Here is a 22,212-nt window from a genome sequence, read left to right on the forward strand (position 1 = left end):
TTTTCCCAACACCAATTGTTGAAGGAGCTATTTTTTCCCACTATATATCTTAGGCTCCCTTATCAAATATCAGATAACTATGTATATGATTTTATTTCTGGGTCATCTAATCAATTCCATTGATCTTCAGGTCTATTTTTAACACTGAATTTTTGACTGCACTATCCTCTACTTCTCCTCTTCATTCATCTAGCCCTCTTTCCTTGGACCTATTTTTCCATTATGTTCCTCTCCCTTCTGAAACTTATGATAAATGATATCAGCGAACATAGCATCCATGTATTTGAAGTCATTTAATTTTAACGGAACAATAATACATATGAAAACAAGCAAGATTTAATAAGTTCATTCATTTTTGATTAAAAACTCGGCTCCCATAAGCATTCCAGAGATTATCACATTCCCATACATAGTAATAGAGTTTTGAAGTTGTAGACAACTGATTAAAACAAGATTTGTGTCTACCAAAGTTATCTCCAAAGGCAGGAGGCAAGTTGTGTCATGCTTCTTATGCCCCAGAATGCAATGCAGATGGAGAAAAATATCTAAAGGAATAAAATAAAGAGAAAAAAATCAATACTTTTGTACAACTGAGTTAAATATAAGTTCCTGGAGAATATAAACAATTTAGACAGTTAAATTATTTAAGCTAAATGTAAAAATTGTTCTTTGACAGAATATAGCCAGTTTAATTTAAAATATATACACAGACAAGAGTTTTGTTTGTGTTTTTTATTCTCATACTCATATAACTGGATTATTTCAAAGTGTGGGATTGCCTAAATTAGATATAGAATGAAAGTGAAGTTTTTTCCTAATATTTTGAGATCTTGCCTGCTGTATATTCTATATTAAATGATGTCATCACTTACAGAATTTAAGAAGCCTTTTGACCAGAAGAATAAAAACACTGTTAAAGAATGATTCCTCTCTGAGGCAATATGATCTGGCCTGCTATAACTTTCATCCAACAACTGAATTCCAAACATTGCAGTTTCCATACCTTCTCTGTCTTTTGATCTTACTGGGTTGCAAAATGTAACTGCAAGATAACCATCACTGGGTGCCAGTGGCTCACGCCTATAATCCTAGCTACTCAGGAGGTTGAGATCTGAGGATTGTGGTTCAAAGCCAGCCCAGGTAGGAAAGTCCATGAGACCCTTATCTCCAATAAACTACCAGCAAAGTGGTAGAGCACTAGCCTTGAGCTGAAGAGCTGAGGGACAGCACCCCAGGCCCAGAGTTAAAGCCCCACGACCAACCAAAAAAAAAAAAAATTGACACTATAACCAGATGGTAACAAGTACCCTGAGTCATGTATTTAGTGTATACCCTTTATTTCAGACACACAAATCACCCAAGTGTAGGCACACTTCACTCTTGCTTTTTGATATTTGAGAAAGAGGTTTCACTATGTAGCTAGGACTGGCTTATATTCACTATGAAACCTAGGCTGGCCTCCGACTCTGGATTCTGCAGGGTCTGCCTTCTTCGTGCTGGAATTACACGTGTTCACCACCAGGCCAGGCAGGCACACAATGCTCTTAATTTCTAGTGATCCAAGCAAGCCAGAAGAACTACAGTTATCTTTAATAAATAATTATGGTAGAATTTTGCTCATTATGCCTAATCTATATACCATAAGCTCATAATGCTTGCGACAATGCACTGGCCATAGGCTTTGTATCATCAGGAGTTTCCTAAGTCAACTATCAAAAGATGACCAATTGCTTCTCCATAGGAAAAAAAAATCACTATTACTGGGAGATCCATTAATTGACAGAAAGGAAGATCAACTCAGAAATGTGTCATGCCAGAGGTTTGAGAATGCTCAGGGAAAAGGAACTACCATGAAGGCAAGGATACTCCTGAGACTAGCCATTAATTCACACTTAGTGCCCGAATAAAAATAAGTAACAACATCAGAAAACAAAACCCAAACAAAACTGGTGAAATACATCGGCAATGACATCAAAAACCTCTGCAAACACTCATGTTTAAATTTATTATAGATTTAAGAATGGGTTGTCTAGTTTCATATGAACTATCTAATTTTTACAAAGGATCATTATCCTTCCAAGTACCAGTGAGATAGGTTTTTGCTTTCAAATCCATACATTCCTTTCAGCCTATAACACCCACAAAATGAAAAAAAATCAAAATGAAATCAGCAGTTTTATGAAGCAGAAGTCAAAAATAATATTAACATTTTGGAATTGCATCAGAAGTCAAATGCAATATATTTAAAGGCTGGTTTTCATCTCATGGGATTTCTCACGGTGGTGCCAGGTAAAATAATACCAAGATCGGAGGAGTGAAAGTTCTTAGACTTATGTAATGAGTTACTTTTGTCTCTGAAGATGGGTTTATGTTGACAGGAGAGCAGAGGAGATAGCTTTTCAAGTGTGATAAAGATGACAAGTACCAGTGAATAGTTCAGAATATTCATTAAGCATCTAATAAGTACCTCATGTTGTGCAAGGTAATAGAATCTGAAATGTATTTGGCAATGAAATTTTTATTGCTTTTGAATTTGGTACTCTTGGTCATGAAGATAATCTTCATGGGGGAAAGCGAGGGTGAATCCTCAAAGAATACCTGTAAATTTTTATGTTTGCAATAATTCCTTCTTCCATACTCTTCAAGGTATGGCCAATCCCTTTCAGCTATTCATACATTTATCTGAATTTCTACTAGTATTATAAGTGGGAAGTAATGACTCATACTTGTAATTGTAGCTTAGGAGCCAGAGATTGGTAGAATCATTATTTGAACTCAGCTTGGGCAAACGTATAAAAGTTTGGGAGTTATCTCAACCAATAAAATGTTGGTTATTGTGGTACATGCCTGTGAGTCATAAATAAAAAAAAAACAGGTTGATCATGGGCGAGGCAGACTGGGTCAAAACCGTGTTGATTATACTATTCAATTAATAATGAAAACAAAAATGGCTAGGGGTATGGATCAAGCAATAGAGTTCTGCCTAGAAAACATGAGGCCTTGCATCAACTCAGTGATGAAACAAAAATAAAACACCCTGATTTTAAAAAACTAAAAAAGAGTGAAAAAGATAACAGTTCTGGTTTATATTTTTTTTTTGTGAAAATACTGTACAGAGGGGTTACAATTACATGAGCAAAGTAATGAGTACATTTCTTATCAAGCATTGTTGCCTCCTCTTTTGTTTTCCCTTCCCATTCCCCCCCTCGCCAAAGTTGTAAAGTTCGTTTTTTGACATAACGGCTTGTACATCTCATAGTTGCAATGAGTCCATCTGTATCCCTATTTAAACAATTTGTTTTTTCCTTTCTCCTACCCAAATTATACCAACATCAAATACAGTGAAAGCAGGGGTTTTACCATGGGGGAGGGAAATACAAAGCAACAAAGAAATCATCTTACAAAAAATTATATTAAGTGAAGTAAGCTAGGCCCAAAGAAACATAGGTCCCATGGTTTCCCTTATTTGCAATAACTAGTATATGTCTGAGACAAGCAATAATGGTCAGAGAAGTTGATGTTAGGCGAAATGAACCCCAAGATATGGATTTAAATGATTTTTTTTTCTTTCTTGCGATTATTTCTAACATATTTATAAGGTGATTGTTTTGTTGCTTGGTATGGCCTTCCCCCACGGTATAACCCCTGTTTTCACTGTATTTAATGTTGGTATAATTTGGGGAGGGGAAGGGAAAAAATAATTGTTTAAATAGGGATATAGGTGGACCCATTGCAACAATGAGATTTACAAATCGGTATGCCAAAAAATGAACTTTACAACTTTGACGCGGGGATGGTGGTGGGGAGATGGTGGGAAGAGATGGGAAGGGGAAACAAAGGAGGAGGCAACAATGCTTGATAAGAAATGTACTCATTGCCTTGCCCATGAAATTGTAACCCCTCTGTACTGTATTTTCACAATAAAAAATATTTTAAAAAAATGTTCGAAACAATAGCAAGAAAGAAAAACCATTTAAGTCCTCCATTTTACAATGACATTTTTCTGCCTTTGAAACAAATAACAATTCCATTTCCTGTAATCCTTATCCCTAGCAAAAGTATGAATATCTTTGCTTTACTAAAAGGCCTTTATCTCTCCAAAGTGTTGGAGTGTAGTTTTATCTGATTTACTCATTTGTTCAGAGGCCCTATGTCATGGACTTCCTCACAGATAGATCTATCTACCTAGTATCTGTTCATCTATCTATCTATCTATCTAATCTATCTATCTACTTATCTACTTATACCTATCTATCTAGATAGAGTTAGCATATTTATTTCATAGATTTATCAATGTGGATCTAGATAGATAGATACATAGATAGATAGCTATATAGCTGCTGAAGTCTCTGGGTCAGAGCCAGATCTCACTAAAGGTACCCTGGCACCATTGCTTAGGTGATCCATTTCTCTCAGGTACCTTCAATAGATTTGTCTATTTGATACTCATGACGAACTTTGGAGTTCATGACCTTCTGGAAACTCAGAATTTATGTGGTTCATAAAAGAACTGAAAAATCTATAAGATATTAGAGTTAAATGTTAGTTTATGTTTATATTGTCCCCCAGAAAATCTAACAGCCCAATCTGGGAAATTAGTTCAGAGAATACACAATGAATTCATTTCTTTTTATTACTAATCACCTGGTTTTGCCAGGTTGTTATTTTGAGTCAAAAACTGCCAGTTCTCAGTAACTGCTATTTGTCCTTTTACAATCAATACTTTGATTGTAAAAGTACTTTGATTGGAGTTTTTATGTATAATGAAATCCAGATTGGCACAACATCATAGAAATTAAATAAAATGGATACGTCCTTTTAATAATATTCAGGGCCTTGACCTATTAGAAATATTTAAGTAGAAGAAAACTCATTTGCTTTTATACTTTTCAATATATTTATATTGATATAATATACATAATAAATGTAAATATAAATTAGATATATAATTTTAATTTTAGCATGGGTTCACCATAATCACTTGATTATTGACACAATTCTATTTAAATGTTTATTTTGTTTAATTCTCTCTTGATTTGTATTAAGTTATTCCTTTGGTTTCCACAGTTATTTATATTAAATATATCACTTTAAATAACTGTTCTTTCACATATTTCTTAGTCAAATGAAATGAACACAGGAGCATTTCTGGTTAAGGCTTAGAAACAGAATAAATGGAAATTGTAGCATTGTTTGGTTTTGTAATATTCTTCTCTAATTTATAGATATGTTTGTGGGTATGTAGAAAGTCAACGCACATTTATGTTATCCTACTTCTGGGCAAGTCCCATGGTTTTAACAGCTGGATGTAAAGTATGAAACAGAGGAAGTTCATTCTTAGTGTCAAGCCCTCCCTGTGCTAACACATCATTAGTGGTCCTTGTTTTCAGGCTGTTTTCTTAACTTCCTGGGGACTTCAACTCTGATGCCTGAACTTTGGCCTGTACAGATGCTCTCTTTGTTTTCTCCACCTCTTTCCAAATAGCTCATCAATTGGCAAGTGGCTAATCTGAGCAGTTAAGCCATAGTAAGACACCTGTGGGAACTATTGTGTTATTCTGTGGTTCCACCAGGTTGTGTCTGTTTCAGAGGCCTCATTCAAAAGTTTAGTAAATAGCAGAAAATTAGGTACCTAAACATAAAGGAAAGAGAATGGTATTAGAAGAGGTGTTTGCTTATATGCATGTGATGTTTCTCAAATATAAATCCTTTAATAATCCATTCTGGTAGATTTATCTCATTATCTGTCTATCTCTATCTCTATCTATCTATCTATCTATCTATCTATCTATCTATCTATAGAGAGTTTTTACTTCTGTGAATACATTGACAAAGAAATACAAATATCACCTTAGACAGTGGACAGTTTGCAGGTACAACTAGCTAGCAACAGCCTAGAGCCTAGACAAAGGGCAAAATAAGACTTTTCATCTCATTTACCTTTACAGCACAAGATTTAAGAAAACAAGGTTTACGTACCTAAACAATTAATCACAAGAGAAATAAATTCTCTGAAATAGTAAAAATGATTTTCAATCTTGTGTCTATATACTGTCACAAATATTGATACAGAAAATATTCACAAGGCTCCATATCTAATTTTAGCCCATTGGTAGCAGGAAAATAATTATGCTTCAATGCCAGAATTGCTAAAATGTTGAATGGACATGATAAAAGAATTGAGTTGTTTATTTGGTGAGAATAATCATCTATTATACCTCGCTAAGAGAACTGGAGTAATTTTAAATATGATATAGAAATAGCATTTTTAGGAAGATCAGAGAACCAGTCACTTTACTAAAAAAATGATATTATCTTGTGCCAGTTGCTCATACCTATAATAATGGGTACTGAAGAGGCGAAGATTTCAGAAGATTGAAACCAGCACAGTCAGGAAAGTCCATGAGACTCTTATCTCCATATTAACCACCAATAGAAGGAAGTGGAGGGCTGGGCCCCGGTGGTTCATGCCTGTAATCCTAGCTACTCAGGAGGCTGAGATCTGAGGATCGAGGTTCAAAGCCAGCCCAGGCAGGAAAGACCATAAGACTCTTATCTCCAATAAACCACTCAGAAAACCAAAGTGGCTCCGTAGCTCAAGTGATAGAGCGCTAATATCAAGCTGAAGAGCTGAGGGACAGTGCCCAGGCCCAGAATTCAAGCTCTACAACCGACAAAACAACAACAACAACAACAACAAAAACCGAAACAAAAGAAAACAAGAAGGAAATGGAGGTGTTGCTCAAGAGGTAGAACTTTAGTCTTGACCAAAAACTGCTCAGAGACAGGCTCCCTAGTTCACATCCCAGAACAAGCGCACACACACACCACACACACACACACACACACACACACACACACACACACACACACACACACCACACACACACACACACACACACACACACACACACACACGCTATTTACTCAATCATATAAGTTCTTAGATAAATTTTCATTTTTATACTGATTTCCTAATCTTCCTAGGCATATCAATACCTTTCTTTTTATCCCTAACAGGTCACATGATGCACTTAAATGGAAGATTACATTTCCCCCTAAAAAGTATTTCTTTGTCATAGATCAGCTTCATAAAGTATCAGTTAACCACCGGTTTTTATATACCCATAATGAGCACAATACCAAAAACTGCTTTAGTAGAAACAGATTAAACCTGTACTAAATTTTTGTTACATTATTTGGAAGAAAATGAAACCAACTATTCAATAATTATGCTTTTCAACAAAATATTTTGATTTTTTTGCAGAGAGGGAAATTGTGTGTTCTTACAGATAACTCATGAAATCAAACATGAATTCCTGCAAAATGTCTGTATTTCCTATTACATCAGGAGAAAAAGCAAGTACAAACAGCACTGGATAAATGATCACAAACAAGGCCATACTAAAGCTACTAGCACAACTATGTTTGTTGCAGCATTATTCACCATAGCTAAGATATGGAATCAACCCAGATGTCCTTCAGTAGATGAACAGGTCAAGTAAATGTGATATAGATAGATAGATAGATAGATAGATAGATAGATAGATAGATAGATAGATAGATAGATAGATAGATAGATAGATATCTCACATATATATATGATGGAATTCTATGCTTCCATCAGAAAGAATTACACTGACCCATTAGTTAGGAGATGGAAAGACTAGTAAAAAATCCTATTAAGTGAAGTAAGCCAGACCCAAAGAAATATAGGTCCCATGATTTCCCTCATTTGCAATAATTAGTGTACATCTATGATAATTTTATCAGATGAGCAGAAAAAGTCAAAAGCTATGTTCATATGACCACAAAAGATGATGCTATGTGAAATGAACCCCAAGATACTAACACAAGAGGACTTTCTTTATTGTTGTTGTTTTTAATGCACTATGTGATTTTCTTTTGTTTCTTTTGTATATTGTTCCTCCTATGCAATATCCTCTGTTGTCACTGTACTTGATTTTGGTACACTTCATATATATTTATTTAAATTGGGGAGGGGAAGGGGAATAACAAAATGCTGAAACAAGGACACAGGATGACCCATTGCAACAATAATACCCACAAGACACCATATTGGAAATGAACTTTACAACTTCGGGAGGATAAGTGAGGGTGAAGGATGTGGGAGAGGGAGGGGTAGTGGGAGAACAACAAGGGAGGGGGTAACAATGCTCCACAAGAAATGCACTCATTGCCTTATGCATGTAATTGTAATCTCTCTGTACAACATCTTTACAATAAAAGACATTTAAAAAATAGCACTGGAGTGGAAATTAGACGTAAATGTACAGAAAGTCTTTTGAAATAAAAACAGCAGAACATATAAGGTGGCAATTTTTTTTTTTTAGACCTGCTGGGACAAGGCAAGGTTGGCACTCCACGTGGCTGGGAAAGAGAGCTGGGAAAGAGAGAGGAAAGAGAGAGGAAAGAGAGAGAAAAGAGCTAGAAAAGAGCAGAGAGAGCAAGAAAAGAACAGAGAGAGCAGAGAGAGAGAGAAGGGAGAGCAGAGACAGAAAAGAGCAGTGAGAGAGATAGAGCTAGAAAAGAGCAGCAAGAGAGATAGAGAGAGCTAGAAAAGAACAGCAAGAAAGCAGAGAGAGAGCAGAGAGAGAGAAGAGAGAGATGAGAGAGAGAAGAGAGAGAGAAGAGAGAGACAGCAGAGAGAGAGAGAGCTAGAAAAGATCAGCGAGAGCAAGGTGGCAATTTTTTTCCTATAGTTTTGCAAGATCTACTTTGACAAATGCCAACTCAGAAGAAATTGAGAATTTTTCTTTTATTCAGTACGTTCTGTAGATGACAAACATTCAGTCACATTCAGAGAAAGGCAATCTATAGCCCTGAGAAAAATAATGAAAATATAGTAACTATTATTTGGAAGTATTGTACTCTTTCTTTGTTTTTAAATTTTATTTTCTTGTAAAGATACTATGAAGAAAGGTTACAGTTTCATGAGTAAGTTAATGAGTACATTTCTTGTGGGGGCATTGTTACCCCCTCCTTTGTTTTTCTCCCACTATTCCCTCCCTGCCCTACTTCCCTTATTCCTTTCCCCCAAAAGTTGTAAAGTTCATTTCCAACATAGTGTCTTATGAGTCTTATTGTTTCAATGGGTCATCCTGTGGCCTTGTTTCAGCATTTTGTTATTCTCCTTCCCTTCCCCAAATTAGACAAATATGTATACAAGATGCTAGGTACCAATATCAAATACACTGACAACAGAGATAAACCATAGGAGGAAGAATATACGAAAGAAACAATGAAAAAAAATCACATAGTACATTAAAAACAACAAAGAAAACCTCTTGTATCATATCTTGGGGTTCATTTGTGTATGTTTATTTCTATACCTTAAGAGAAAATACAATCATAACTATATTTAATATGTGCCTAAAGAAAATTATTCTATCATGTAAATATTAAACTCTTATTTAAATAATTATCTAATTTTTAAGTGTATATTAAAGTTCTTAGAAGAGAAAAGCCTTATAAATAGAATTTATATGACTATTCATGTGGTAACAGTGAGTGTTTAGGTACATATATCTCAGTCATAAGACATTTACTGATATTAACTTATATATAAAGAAATATAATGAATATTCTGTGGTCAAAATTTTGAACACAAAATAAATTTTATAACAAAGCTTTAAAACCCTTTAACAGACATTTGAAAATGGAAAATTTGATGTTTTCTTATTTTACTTTCTCAGTTGGAACAAAGACCATTTATAATCAAATTGTCAAAAGGCACTATTGTAATGTATACAACAAATAAATCACTATTGTAATGTGTACAACAAATAAAGTATCATTCATTCTAATGATTTATTCTGTTCTAAAGAGATGATCATCTTTTATGATACAATAATTTATTTACGTTTAAAAGTATGCATTATCCAAGAAAGTGTGTATACATTTCCATAGCATTTTCAAAGGTATTCCTCATATTCCTACTTGTCCATCCAGACTACATTTGAGCTATTAGAACAGCACTTGAAAATTATAGATATTAGGAGAAAAAAATTTCTTTAGAAGTCTCTAAAGCCTACCTACAATTCAGAAAATGTATCTGCAGACAGTTGGCATGCATTAGCTACCGTGCATACAAAGCCATATGGTTGAAATTGTGAAGACTGTAATTAGCATAAAGTGAAAATACATGCTACATTTCTCAAAAACATCTGTGGATTCTTCTTCCTCTCTGAATTCTGAATCTGACTGAAGTGGTTTTTTTTATTGACAAACAAGTTAAAAAGATTCAAATGTTGCCAAACTTTGTTCTTAGAGTACGGTAATCTAAGAATATGAAATTTAAAATTATCTTCAACTAATTACTGAATTATTTCTATTTCTTATAACAATTATATATTTTCTATGTGTATTACATTTCTGAAAAAATTGTAGACATTTTGTTATTCCAAATTTCAATATCTAGGTTTCTTTCAGCTTTTCCAGGTTAGATGTTTGGGGTTGTTTTTTTTTTGTTTGTTTGTTTGTTTGACACTTGTCAAAAGGACAAGTATTAGAAATGTTCACTTTACCACAATAAGGGGATACAGAAAAGTTAAAAAGACCACCTAAGTTGATAAGAAATAATTTGTATTTTTGAGATAACTGAAATATATGATGTATTATGTTTTTCAAATCGTCCAAGTTTCTATTGCCTTTAAAAGTTTTATTCAACAACTGAATAGAAACAGAAAGGGTATGTGCAGAGTGACTGGGCTGCATGCATCTGATTAATTCATAAAGGATCAAATATCGTTTGAGTGAAAGAAATGTTAGGAGAAATTCTGACTATTGTGTTGGAAAAAATATTTTAGGATAGATGGAGTATTTTATAGTAAAAAGTTTCCACATCACTAATCATTTTCTTGAACTTAACATGGAGCCCTAAGTTCTTTTGTCCTTATGCTTCTGAAAAGGTAGGTGAAAAAAGCAAGGGAATGCAAAGAAATTAAGGATGACTATTTCTGGTTTTAAAAAGGTGGAAATAAAACAAGAGTAAAAAAAAAAATACTGAAGCACAGAATGACCTTGCCTAGTTATACTGTGTGCCTTCTTTTTTGCGTTTAAATCACTAATGAGCAAACCTCTCTAAGTAATCTAACTTTCTATTCCTTAAAATTAAATGAACTGTAGCTGTTTTTAAAGAATCAGATAGTTGCATGAATTTAAAAAATATTAAAATATTTCATTTTTTAATTTAAAAATTGTTTTTGTTACACTTTCTAGACAAGTGCTCTACCATTGGGTTACACCTGACTAACATTTAAATTTCTTTTTCATACTTCTATATTTGTGCAAAAAAAGATTTCTACAGCTTAGAAATAAGATTTCATTTATTTTTTTCTGAATATGCCTACTATTAGCACAAAATTGCTTGTCTCATATATCCAATATATTTTAAAACTAATTTTTTAGTAAAATGTTGTTAAAGACTCTTAACCAATCTTTAATAGACAAATTTATAATGACCAAGAAATATGACATCAATATTAAAATTCAAAGGGTTATCTCTCTCTAATATTCTTATTTTTGACTACTAACATTTAAAGCATTCCATGTTAAAATCAGTTATGAACAAAAGTTATAAAGAAAATCATTCAGTCCCAATCTTCTATCAAAATACAATTTGGTGTTAAATGAGAAGCCTAGAATCTTACCAAGGCACCATGATATTTTTAGTGTGTTTGAAAGAATAAATAAAGAGAAATCGTGACATAAATCAAGAACCTAGATTTTTTTTCCCCTCATAGGTAACAATTTTCTGAATGTGTATACAAAAGTTTAAACCTGGGAGAGCACTGACATGCAGAGTCCCATTCCACACCTCTCATTGGGATATTTGGTGTGCTATAAAAAATTTCTCTTGTGTTTATATATTATCTAAGAAACAAATGAGTTCATTTTTTAGAGGAAAGTGTCATGTTTACAGAAATAATAGTGATGTCTGGTTTTAAAAATAGGATAGTCTATCATGGGAAGATATGTTTTGAAATCATTCTTTCACATTGTTTTTGCTTGTGTCAAATGATGATTAGAGCCTTGGTAAAGGGAGCCTCTAGTAAGCCTAATAGGCAGCCAACAGCCCACATATGGTGTGCAGCTTGAGATATTTCTCAGCGTTTTGCCAGAGATGAGACTGCTCAAATGGTTTCTCTTGTAAGTCCCAAATCATAAACTGCATCCTACTAGGCCAGCCATACAAGAACTGAAGCCAAGGTTATACAGACTTGTCCAATGGCAAACAATGACTGCTTCCTAAGGAAGCCATAGTTACTTTCCTGAGAGACGCCCCAGATGCCTGAATTTTCCCTTTCCATTTTTGACTACCTGTTCTGGCAACAGTTCTAACAAAGAGAAAGGCTGGCAGCAGGCGCTCAGCTGTTTTCAATAAGCCTTGGCAACATAGGCACTGATTACATAAACACTGCAGACAATCAAAGAAGGTATTTTCTAGTTTCTAAGCTATAAACGAAAAAAGGTGTAAGCCTAAACCAACACTCCACCGTGCCTCTGCTCCAAATAATGATGATAATAATAATGGCACAACTGCAAAAGCAAAGACTATTACAGTACAGAAAGTATGGTATCATGAACTGCTGACAAGTTCAAATTATATAGAATGTTGGAAAGATGTTAGATCTCCACATTTGAAAGGCATATATATATATATATATATATATATATATATATATATATATATATATATATATATATGTATGTATACAAGTTCAAAGTATGATTTTCAATAATTTTCCAGTGGGATCATGAGTAAGATGGTGGAATATCTATAATCTACAAAATCAAGTATTTTGCAATGATAGAAAATTCCTTAGTGGTCATGATTTTGTGTGTGTTGGAGAAGTGAGTTCTGGGGCTTGAATTTAGGGCCTGAATGCCCTAAAAATACTTGAGCTTTTTTTGCACAAGACTAGTGCTCTACTACTTGAGCTACAGTTCTATATCCCAACATTTTGGAAGTTTATTGGAGACAAGAGTCCTTCTTGCCCAGGCTTCTTTTGAACTGTGATCTTCAGATCTTAGCTCCCTGAGTAACTAAGATTACAGGCATGAGTCACTGGTACCCAGCTGTGGTCATGATTCTACAAATCTTTGACCAATGTAAAAAAAAAAAAATCTGCTAAGCAAAGCTGAGGCAAGAACCAACATGGCAAAGTGATAAATCTTGTAAATGGACAATTAACAGCCACCAAGCTGTAAAACAGGAGGCCTAATTTAATGGACAAGGTGAAGGAAAACATTTGGAAAAAATGAAAAAAATGTTATTTTTCCATAGTTCTGCTATATTAGAAATGATAGTGCGTTAGACATTCAAAACTTTTGAAAAGTTATTAATTATCAGTGTAGAAGAATCTAAGATTTGAATGTTACAAGTGATATAATACTAAACTTTCAAATTCTTTTAATAGAAACTCCTATTATCATAACAATTAATTATCCACATTTATAGAGGTAGGTGTAGAGTCTGTAATAAATACCATGACATCTACTTTAAAGATAGATGTACCAAATTATTCACTGACTCCATCCCATTAGGCTATATTCATTAACAAATACTTATGACACTCTTATTCCATGCCAGGAGTTTTCCTGCTGAGTAGAAATTTAACATCTAGTATGACTTTTGAATTCATGGAATGTAGATACGTATTGTTTTACCTTAATATGCCTACTAAAGGCTGTTTAATTTTTGGATGTTATTTCTAACGATTCAAGTGTACTTATCTTTATAGTGTTGTCATCCAAGAAGTGGAAACAAGAGGTTTTTCAATGTACTGTTTATGGTTCTTTTTCCTATTTTTCCCTTTGTTTTTTTTTTTTAATTTCTGTACCCTTTGTCTTTTATGTAATTTATCTAATTTATGGAGGAGAAATTAATTTTACAACTTGGAGAGGAAGTAGAACAGGAGGGAAAAAATGAGAGAAAGAGAGAGAAGGACACTGTTCAAAAAGAAAAGTACTCATTACCTGACTTATGTAACTACAACCTCTCTGTATATGATGTTTACATGAAAACAAAAAATTATTTACTAAAATGAAGTCAATCACAGGGTAATATTCCATTTTTCCACTGGCATAGATTATTTATAAAATGAATTATATATGCCACACCAACTTTGAATGAGTAATGGATTATCTTCCTTTGGTAGATAAAGTGTTCCCTAGAATTACCATTCTTTGCTTTCATCTGCAGTTTTGGGAGGAAGTTGATTTGAATCGCAAATTCATCTTAGAGAAGTCAATAATCTTAATATGGCCAATGTCTATATCCAAAAAACACAACTTATTTTTATCAGGTTGTTGGAAGAATTAATTGAAATAATACACATTAAAACCTTCAAGCCAGGTGCTGGTGACTCATGCCTGTAATCCTAGCTACTTAGGAAACTGAGATCTGATGATCACAGGAATAGTTTTAATTCATCATTCCCTATTTGGCTCCCCTTTATGTCTGTCTCTTGTATTATTTCTTTTGCTACAAATTACAGTACTGTATTGAAATGGAGGAGGAATGTGGAAATCCTTGTATTTTTTTTAATCCAAGAGGACAAGGTTTAGTTTATCTCAATTTAGTATAATATTTGTCATTAATAGCCTTTATTTTATTGAAGAACATTTGGTCTATTCCTCTGTCTTCTGACACCAAAGGACTCAATTATTCTACTTTCATTCTCAGGAGAAAAATGATTCGGCCAACATATCGTACTGCTACATTGTTCTTAGGGTAGCCCTTACAAAATGTTGCTTTCAAAACATTTAGTTTTTAATCTAATGCATATTTTATTGTTGTTTCTTTTTTTCTCTCCAATGAACCAGAAGGAGGATGTGTGTGTGTGAGGGAGAGAAAGAGAAAGAGAGAGAGAGAAAAAGAGAGAGAGAGAGAGAGAGGAAGGCAAAATAAGTATTATTCTTCAAAATACTGATAAATAAAAAATCAGTTGGAAACATGTAACAAAGCATTAATGTATACTTTTGGACAGAATGGGGTTTCATAAAGTGTTTTGAAAGCTGCAAATGTTTATAATTATATAAAATTCTAGGCTTTATGGGATTCAGGGAGATGTGTTTATAATGCTAATGAATAAATAAAAATAAGTGGAATCTCCTTGGTTCGTTTCTGACGTTAATACCTGCAATGTTAAGTTGTCAGAATTTGTTACTGTAGGAAAAAACCCTTTGTGTATACAATTTCTCTATGGTAATTTTTTCACATACTCAACTTTTGATACATTGTGCTCCTCTGAAGAATAGAGATATCTGACAATTCAAACCAATCCCACCTCTTCGTATATTGCAAACATCAAAGTAAAGGAAAAATGGACGGGACTGGAGGAATGACTCAAGTGGTATAGCAACAGCCCAACAAGCTGGAGAGTCTGAGCTCAAACTCCAGTACTGCCAAAATACCAACAACCCAAACAAACAAAACAAGGATGATTCTAAACTGCTTGGACTTGTAGGATGTGCTCTTTACTTTTGGAATTGAGTATGTAATGAGGGTCAAATAATTTAGTGAAAATACTTGTTGAAGTTAGTGATAATTTCCAAATTTGGAGATCAGCTTAAATGCATGAATGACATTACTCTTCTTTATTATTATGTACAGAAGAATATTAATTTGTTTACTTTGATCTAACATATTTGCTTTAAAATGATGTTTTAGGCTGTTTCTATTTTGAACTGTCTCTTTGACAGCAATGAAAAGCCTATGCAGTTACAAGTTTTGTTTTATTTATGAATACATTTTATAATGTAAATAAATTCAATATAAACTCTGTCACAGAAAATGTGACATAGTAAGATTTTTATAAGTATGGTCAACTGATTTTATATTTAAATACTGTTACTTAATTATGATCCTCTGCAGCACATCAATCCACTACAGTGCTTTTACTTCAGGAATTCCCATTTTTATGAAATAAGAGTCAGAGAGAAACACTGTACGAAACTAATAGAGAAACTTCACCAAACTCTGGATCCAGAGTTGTGATCTTGGCAATTTCTGAGGATTTCTATGGATGAAACTGCAGTGTAATGAATTATATGTTCTAGTCAAGAGGGATAATATATACTCAGAAAAGTTCTTTGTCTTTCTTTTGACTTTGTTTCTTTTATTTGTTGTTTGTCCTGGTAAAGTGTTCTGTAAGCTCCCTTAAGACCTGAAGACTCTTCAGAGCTTGGGTTGTGGATGAGAGTCTTGCCACATGAATTCGGCCATTAGATCACTGAGGATGATGTTAATACATTTAATTTTGAAAATACATACAATTGGAACACATGTGTTTTATCAAGACAGCAGAGTGAAGTTCAGGAATCAGGGAGCCAGCAGGCCTGGATAAGGTTTTAATACAGTATGACTAGAGATCATTGTATGAAACTAATTCCTGCTGATAATCACAACTTGTCTCTGGGCAAACCAGCTTATAATTTTTGAGTATAGCACGAGGGAGAATATCAAAGCTACCAAAATTTGAAACAGTACAGCAGGAGCCCCAGAACTTTATGTAAATTAATCCCACAACATGGAACACATTACATTGAGGGTTTGAGGAATTTGGAACTCAGAATGTCTAGGATGTGGGTTTAATTGAAACACAATATTACGACAATCATTTTTTTCCTCTCAATATGGAATTTTAAGGTGCATACAAATATATAATTGAACACTGACATATTACATCATAGTGAAACATTTTAAACAAGCCATATCTGCTTTACAATATTTATTTCACTGAAATAACTCTACATGTTCAGATTTCTCCTTTAGAGTTGAGCCATCTGAATAAATGAACAGCTCACTGAGGTGAACCAGTCAACTCTCAGATGAAGCCTCAAAGGCTCACACATTCACAAAGCACTTCTTCTGGAAAAAATGTTTCTGATTTTCCAACATAAATCATGGTCAACACATAATACAATCAGACTCCAGTGCATTTAAACTTGGAAAACGCTGTAACTAGGTCTGTCATATTTCCAGCAAAGCTTCAGGCCAAACAGTAATCAGAAAGAGAACTCATGGCTTTGAGTTCAAATCCATCTCTAGTGCGTAAAGGGATTGCCTACTCCTCTGAGGAAATTTTAAATGGGCACCAGAGGGGGAAAATACTCTTTCCACTGCTAGGATTCTACAGTTGTTTTTTTTTTCTTTTTGTAAACCATAAAAACGATGAATGCACTGATAGGAAATACTAAATTCCTTTATTTTTACACTATAACAGTTGGTGTATTATGTTTTTACAGCAAAGAAAGGAGCCAAGTCTTCTGATTGTAATCCCATATGAGTTAGTCATAAATATCCATCATAATAAGATTTAGAAATTGGGGCCAAAGTTTTAAGTGTCACAAAAATTCTATATAAAAACAAAAGTTCTGTTTGGTCAAATTGCATACTCGATATTATTTTGTGCCAGATAACATAAAATATTTTATTATTCCTTTTCTATATGAAATATTTAAAAAGTTTTAAAGTTTTTAATATAAAATATAAATATTTTAATGTAGAATGTTTTAAAAGTTATATACTGTATGGCAGAAATTTGAAGCTCTATGACTTATAATTACATAATAATAAAGTGTACTGTTTTCCTAGGTGTGCTCAATAATGTGATAGAAATAATTATGTACATATTTATCCATGTGTGCATATATGTGTATATATATGTTCCCAGTACCTTTGACAACATGAAATAGTGATATCTCTTATATTGTCAAATCGACAATTATGTCGTCAATGGTTAATTGACTTCTTATAAACTGATTTATCATACAGATGTAAATTTTTTTTCTACTCCAATTCAATGAAATGCTGCATAGACAAAAACTCATAAGCAGCGTATACTGAAAGAAGTAAAAAGTAGGTTTTAGAGAAAAGAGCAGGAGAAGAAAAGGACATCACTAGAGCTGGGGTGTGGATGCCACTCAGTACATCCTGGAGTCTAGATGAGACGTGGGGGCTGGAAGCAGGCTTGTAAATGACACCCACACACTCATTTAGAATGGCGTTCAGAGGGAGATTTTTTTTTTTTGGGAGGGGGGAGGGTCCAGTCGTAGAACCGGAACTCTGGGCCTGGGCGCTGTCCCTCAGCTCTTCAGCTCAAGGCTAGCGTTCTACCACTTGAGCCACAGGGCCACTTCCAGCTTTTTTTTTTCTTTCTTCTGCTTATGTGGTGCTGAGGAATCGACCCCAGGACCTCATGCATGCAAGGCAAGCGCGCTACCACTGAGCCACCTTCCCAGCCCGGAGATTTTTTTTTAACATATGTAACAAATGGAGAATTTGTATCCCAAATATAAAAACAAATGTAGTGGATGGAAGATATTATGAATTAAGATTTACATAAAGTACTTAAGAGATAAAAAAGATAATAGAAGGAAGAAAGTAGGGACTAGGAAGAAATAGCAAGCAGATTTAAATATAAACCAAATAAATTTCAAACTTTAGTTACTAAACAAAATGTAGTTCTTGACCAGGTGCTGGTGGCTCACAACTGTAATGTTTTCTACTCAGATGGTTGAGAAATGAGGATCATGATTCAAAGCCAGTCCCAGAAGGAAAATCCAAGTGACACTTATTTCCAATTAATCACCAAAAGGCTGCAGATGGAGCTGTGACTCAAGCAATACCCTTGAATGGAAACCTAAAGGATAGTGCCCAGCCCCTGAATTCAAGCCACAGTACTGGCACAAAAACAAAAAACAAACAAAATAAAAACAAAAGCAAACTAGTTATTAAAATTAAATTCAATAAGATGATAAGAGAATAAAATTAGTGAGAAAATGATAAAGAAATATAAATATGAAGTAGAGTTGGAGATGCAAAAGTTACAATGAGAAATATAATGTGCCTAATTAGAAATTACAAGAAGGGGGGGCTGGGAAGGTGGCTCAGTGGTAGATCGCTTGCCTTGCATGCTCAAGGCCGTGGGTTCGATTCCTCAGCACCACATAAGCAAAAAGAAAAAAGCTGGAAGTGGCACTGTGGCTCAAGTGGTAGAGCACTAGCCTTGAGCTGAAGAGCTGAGGGACAGTGCCCAGGCCCAGAGTTCAGGCCCCACGACTGGACCCCCCAAAAAAAGAAATCACAAGAAGGGGTAGTGAGATGGCATTAGAAGCTAATGCTGCAGAATGGAAGAGAAAAAGGAGACAATTATCTATTTGCTGAGAGATTAAAACAAATAACAAAGATTTAAATAAAAGAGAGTGAGAAAAAGACTAGATACATTTCAGTGAATGTGCAAAAGACCGAGAATAAATACATTGCAATCCAAAAACAAACGAAAGTTTACGCTGTGTGGAAAAATATAATCATGTGAAATCAGACTCACTCAAATAATAAAATATCTTCATCACTCAACATCTCTTTAAATTTCGAATGTTTACCTAAAGCAAACTATCAGCTAAGCTGTAAAAGACTGAGGATGAGTCACTGATAAACAGTATCAATTCACCAATTAGAAACCATTGTTGAAGGGCTGGGAAGGTGGCTCAGCGGTAGAGTTCTTGCCTTGCAGGCATGAGGCCTGGGTTCAATTCCTCAGCACCACATGAGCAGAAAAAGCCAGAAGTGGTGCTGTGGCTCAAGTGGTAGAGCATTTGCCTTGAGCAGAAGAGCTGAGGGACAGCGCCCAGGCCCCAAGTTCAGGCACCATGACCGACAACAACAACAACAAAAAATGGTTGAGAAACCACAAAAAAAGAAAATGAGATTAAACAGAAAAGAAAAATGGGAGACAAAATGAGTAAAGAAAGACCATTGAAATGAAAGGACAGGATTAGGTCAAATGAACATTGACCTACTTGTAAAAAATGTAATACAAATAATCAATAGACGATAAAAACAGGTTTAAATGGGGGATGATAACATTGGGGATACCAATCATTAAAACATAAGCCTAATCAGTGAAAGAGCTAAGATTATAACTTCCAAATTAGTAAAACACATTTTGTAAATTACATGCATACATATCTACAAGTACAAACAAACACATAATATAGTATGGCTTAAGAAGAAAAGAAAAGGAGCATAGCAAATTTTTGATTAATTGAGAATAAAACATTAAAAATGAACCACAGAAGGCAAGAATTACAATATATATGCATGAATCTTATTTGGCAAATATAAAATTTTTCTCAGAATCTCGGACTAATCATACTATATTTATAAGGTCATAAGTACTCACATGCACATATATACATAGAGAGAGAGGAAGACTGAAAAAAATAATGTATGTCAAACAGTAGTGATGGTCAACAAACCACCTTTTAAGATAAAATCTTCAACACCTTAAAAATAGCACATTATTATGAAATATTGCACTATATTGAAAACAAACAACTAGAATTACACAGAGAAATTACTACATTTAAATTTGTCAGTAAGACAAAAATATAAATCATTATATATATCCAATTATATACTATATATAAAAATGAAGTTTCATATTGTAATTTGGGATAAATTTGAAGAACAAATGTGAAAATATAGTACTAGGAATTATTTGTGTAATATTTTAAAGTAGCATGCATTGCTATATGTTGTTTAAAGATATGTAATAATTGGAAACATATTCTCATGAAGAGGATTGGAAAGCATTAATACTGGATTGCCCACGTGTATATGTATGCATATGTCTATGTGTTTCACAAATTGTTGTTCCACACTTTTGGAAGCCATATGTTTCAGTTCTCCTCATGGCTAGTCTTTTGGTTGTTTGTGTTGTGGTTAGTGCGCATAATAACTCTACTCCACAGAAAGGAAGCGGATGGAGTTAAGGACAAGCAAGCACCAAATGTTAAAACATGCTTTTTATTTAAAAAAGTGAATAAAAATTAATTTTGCCTACCTTAGGTTAATGTTAAACCATGGGTTTAAAAATCTTTTTTATTTCTGTATTTTAGAAAAAAATATAATGTGAAACATTTTTATATTTAATAGGGGAGGGGAGTGCTCAATAATTGTGCTGAATGTTCAGGTAGTTTCAGGGAGAAAGACTGCACCTAAGCTGGAGAAAAGACATAAACACACGAACTCTAGAACTTGGGGATCACAGCAACCATGTCCCAGAGGCAGGCCTATTGAGCCCCAGACCTCTGGCTGTATTTGGGAGTAAAAAGAAGTTACTCGATGGGGCTATTCCATTACAGAGTGATTGATGTGGATTTGAGGGAGGAAGCCATAGCCGAAAATTAAAACAGGAGAGATGGATTGAGTAAGAAGCATGCAAGGAAGAAAATGGCAGGAGAATCATAGTTGACTAAAAGCAGAAGTACCATAGCTTTATTAGTTTATCAATCCAATTTGAAGCAAGTGCTTCCACACAGACTACAAACTATTCACCAGGATAAAACTGGTAACTAAAATGTTCATTCCTCAAATAATTATACATGGCCATTTCTATTGTTCTGGGATTTGAATTGAATCAAGAATGCTAATCACTGCACAACTATAATCAAGGTGCTACAGATAACGCAGCACATGATGTACTCTGGGAAATTAAAAACTGTGTCTTAAAAGCATCCACATCACAGAATTTGTTCAGTTACATTTATGAGTAAATTATTTATGAATAAATGATACTTAAGACAAAAGGTCTGAAAAGGCATTTACTATTTGAAAGAAATACAAAAAGGAGGGGAAGTTGTTGAGACAAGTGAGAGAGAGGAAAACAAGATAATTTATGTTTTATCGTGAAAATACCGTGCAGAGGGGTGACAATTACATGGGCAAGATAGTGAGTACATTTCTTATCAAGCATTGTTGCCTCCTCTTTGTTTTCTCTTCCCATCCCTTCCCATCCCTCATTCCACCCCCCTCCTGCCAAAGTTGTAAAGTTCGTTTTTCGACATAATGACTTGTACATCTCATTGTTGCAATGGGTCCACCTGTATCCCTAGTTAAAGGATTTGTTTTTGCCCTTCCCCTCCACAAAATATACCAACATCAAATACAGTGAAAGCAGGGGTTATACCGTAGGGAAGGGAGATACAAAGCAACAAAGAAATCATCTTATAAATATCTTAGAAACAATTGCATGAAAGAAAAAAACATTTGAATCCTTACCTTGGGGTTCATTCACCTAACATCAACTTATCTGACCTTTTCTGCTTGTCTCAGACATATACTAGTTATTGCAAATAAGGGAAACCATGGGACCTATGTTTCTTTGGGCCTGGCTTACT

At 34.2% G+C, this 22,212-nt stretch overlaps 1 protein-coding gene across 1 annotated transcript in view; it reads right to left on the bottom strand.

The window, feature by feature from the left end:
• Positions 1-278: 278 nt before the first annotated feature.
• Positions 279-22,212, bottom strand: part of Agmo (alkylglycerol monooxygenase) — a 327,029-nt gene continuing 305,095 nt past the window's right edge. The window contains exon 13 of the mRNA XM_042695829.1: positions 279-545. Within this exon, the coding sequence (XP_042551763.1) occupies positions 471-545 (75 nt within the window). The 3' untranslated portion in view covers positions 279-470. The remainder of the gene's footprint in view (positions 546-22,212) is intronic.

This window comes from Dipodomys spectabilis, unplaced genomic scaffold, assembly GCF_019054845.1.
Source record: "Dipodomys spectabilis isolate Male_0828 unplaced genomic scaffold, ASM1905484v1 ptg000190l, whole genome shotgun sequence".
Taxonomy (NCBI): domain Eukaryota; kingdom Metazoa; phylum Chordata; class Mammalia; order Rodentia; family Heteromyidae; genus Dipodomys; species Dipodomys spectabilis.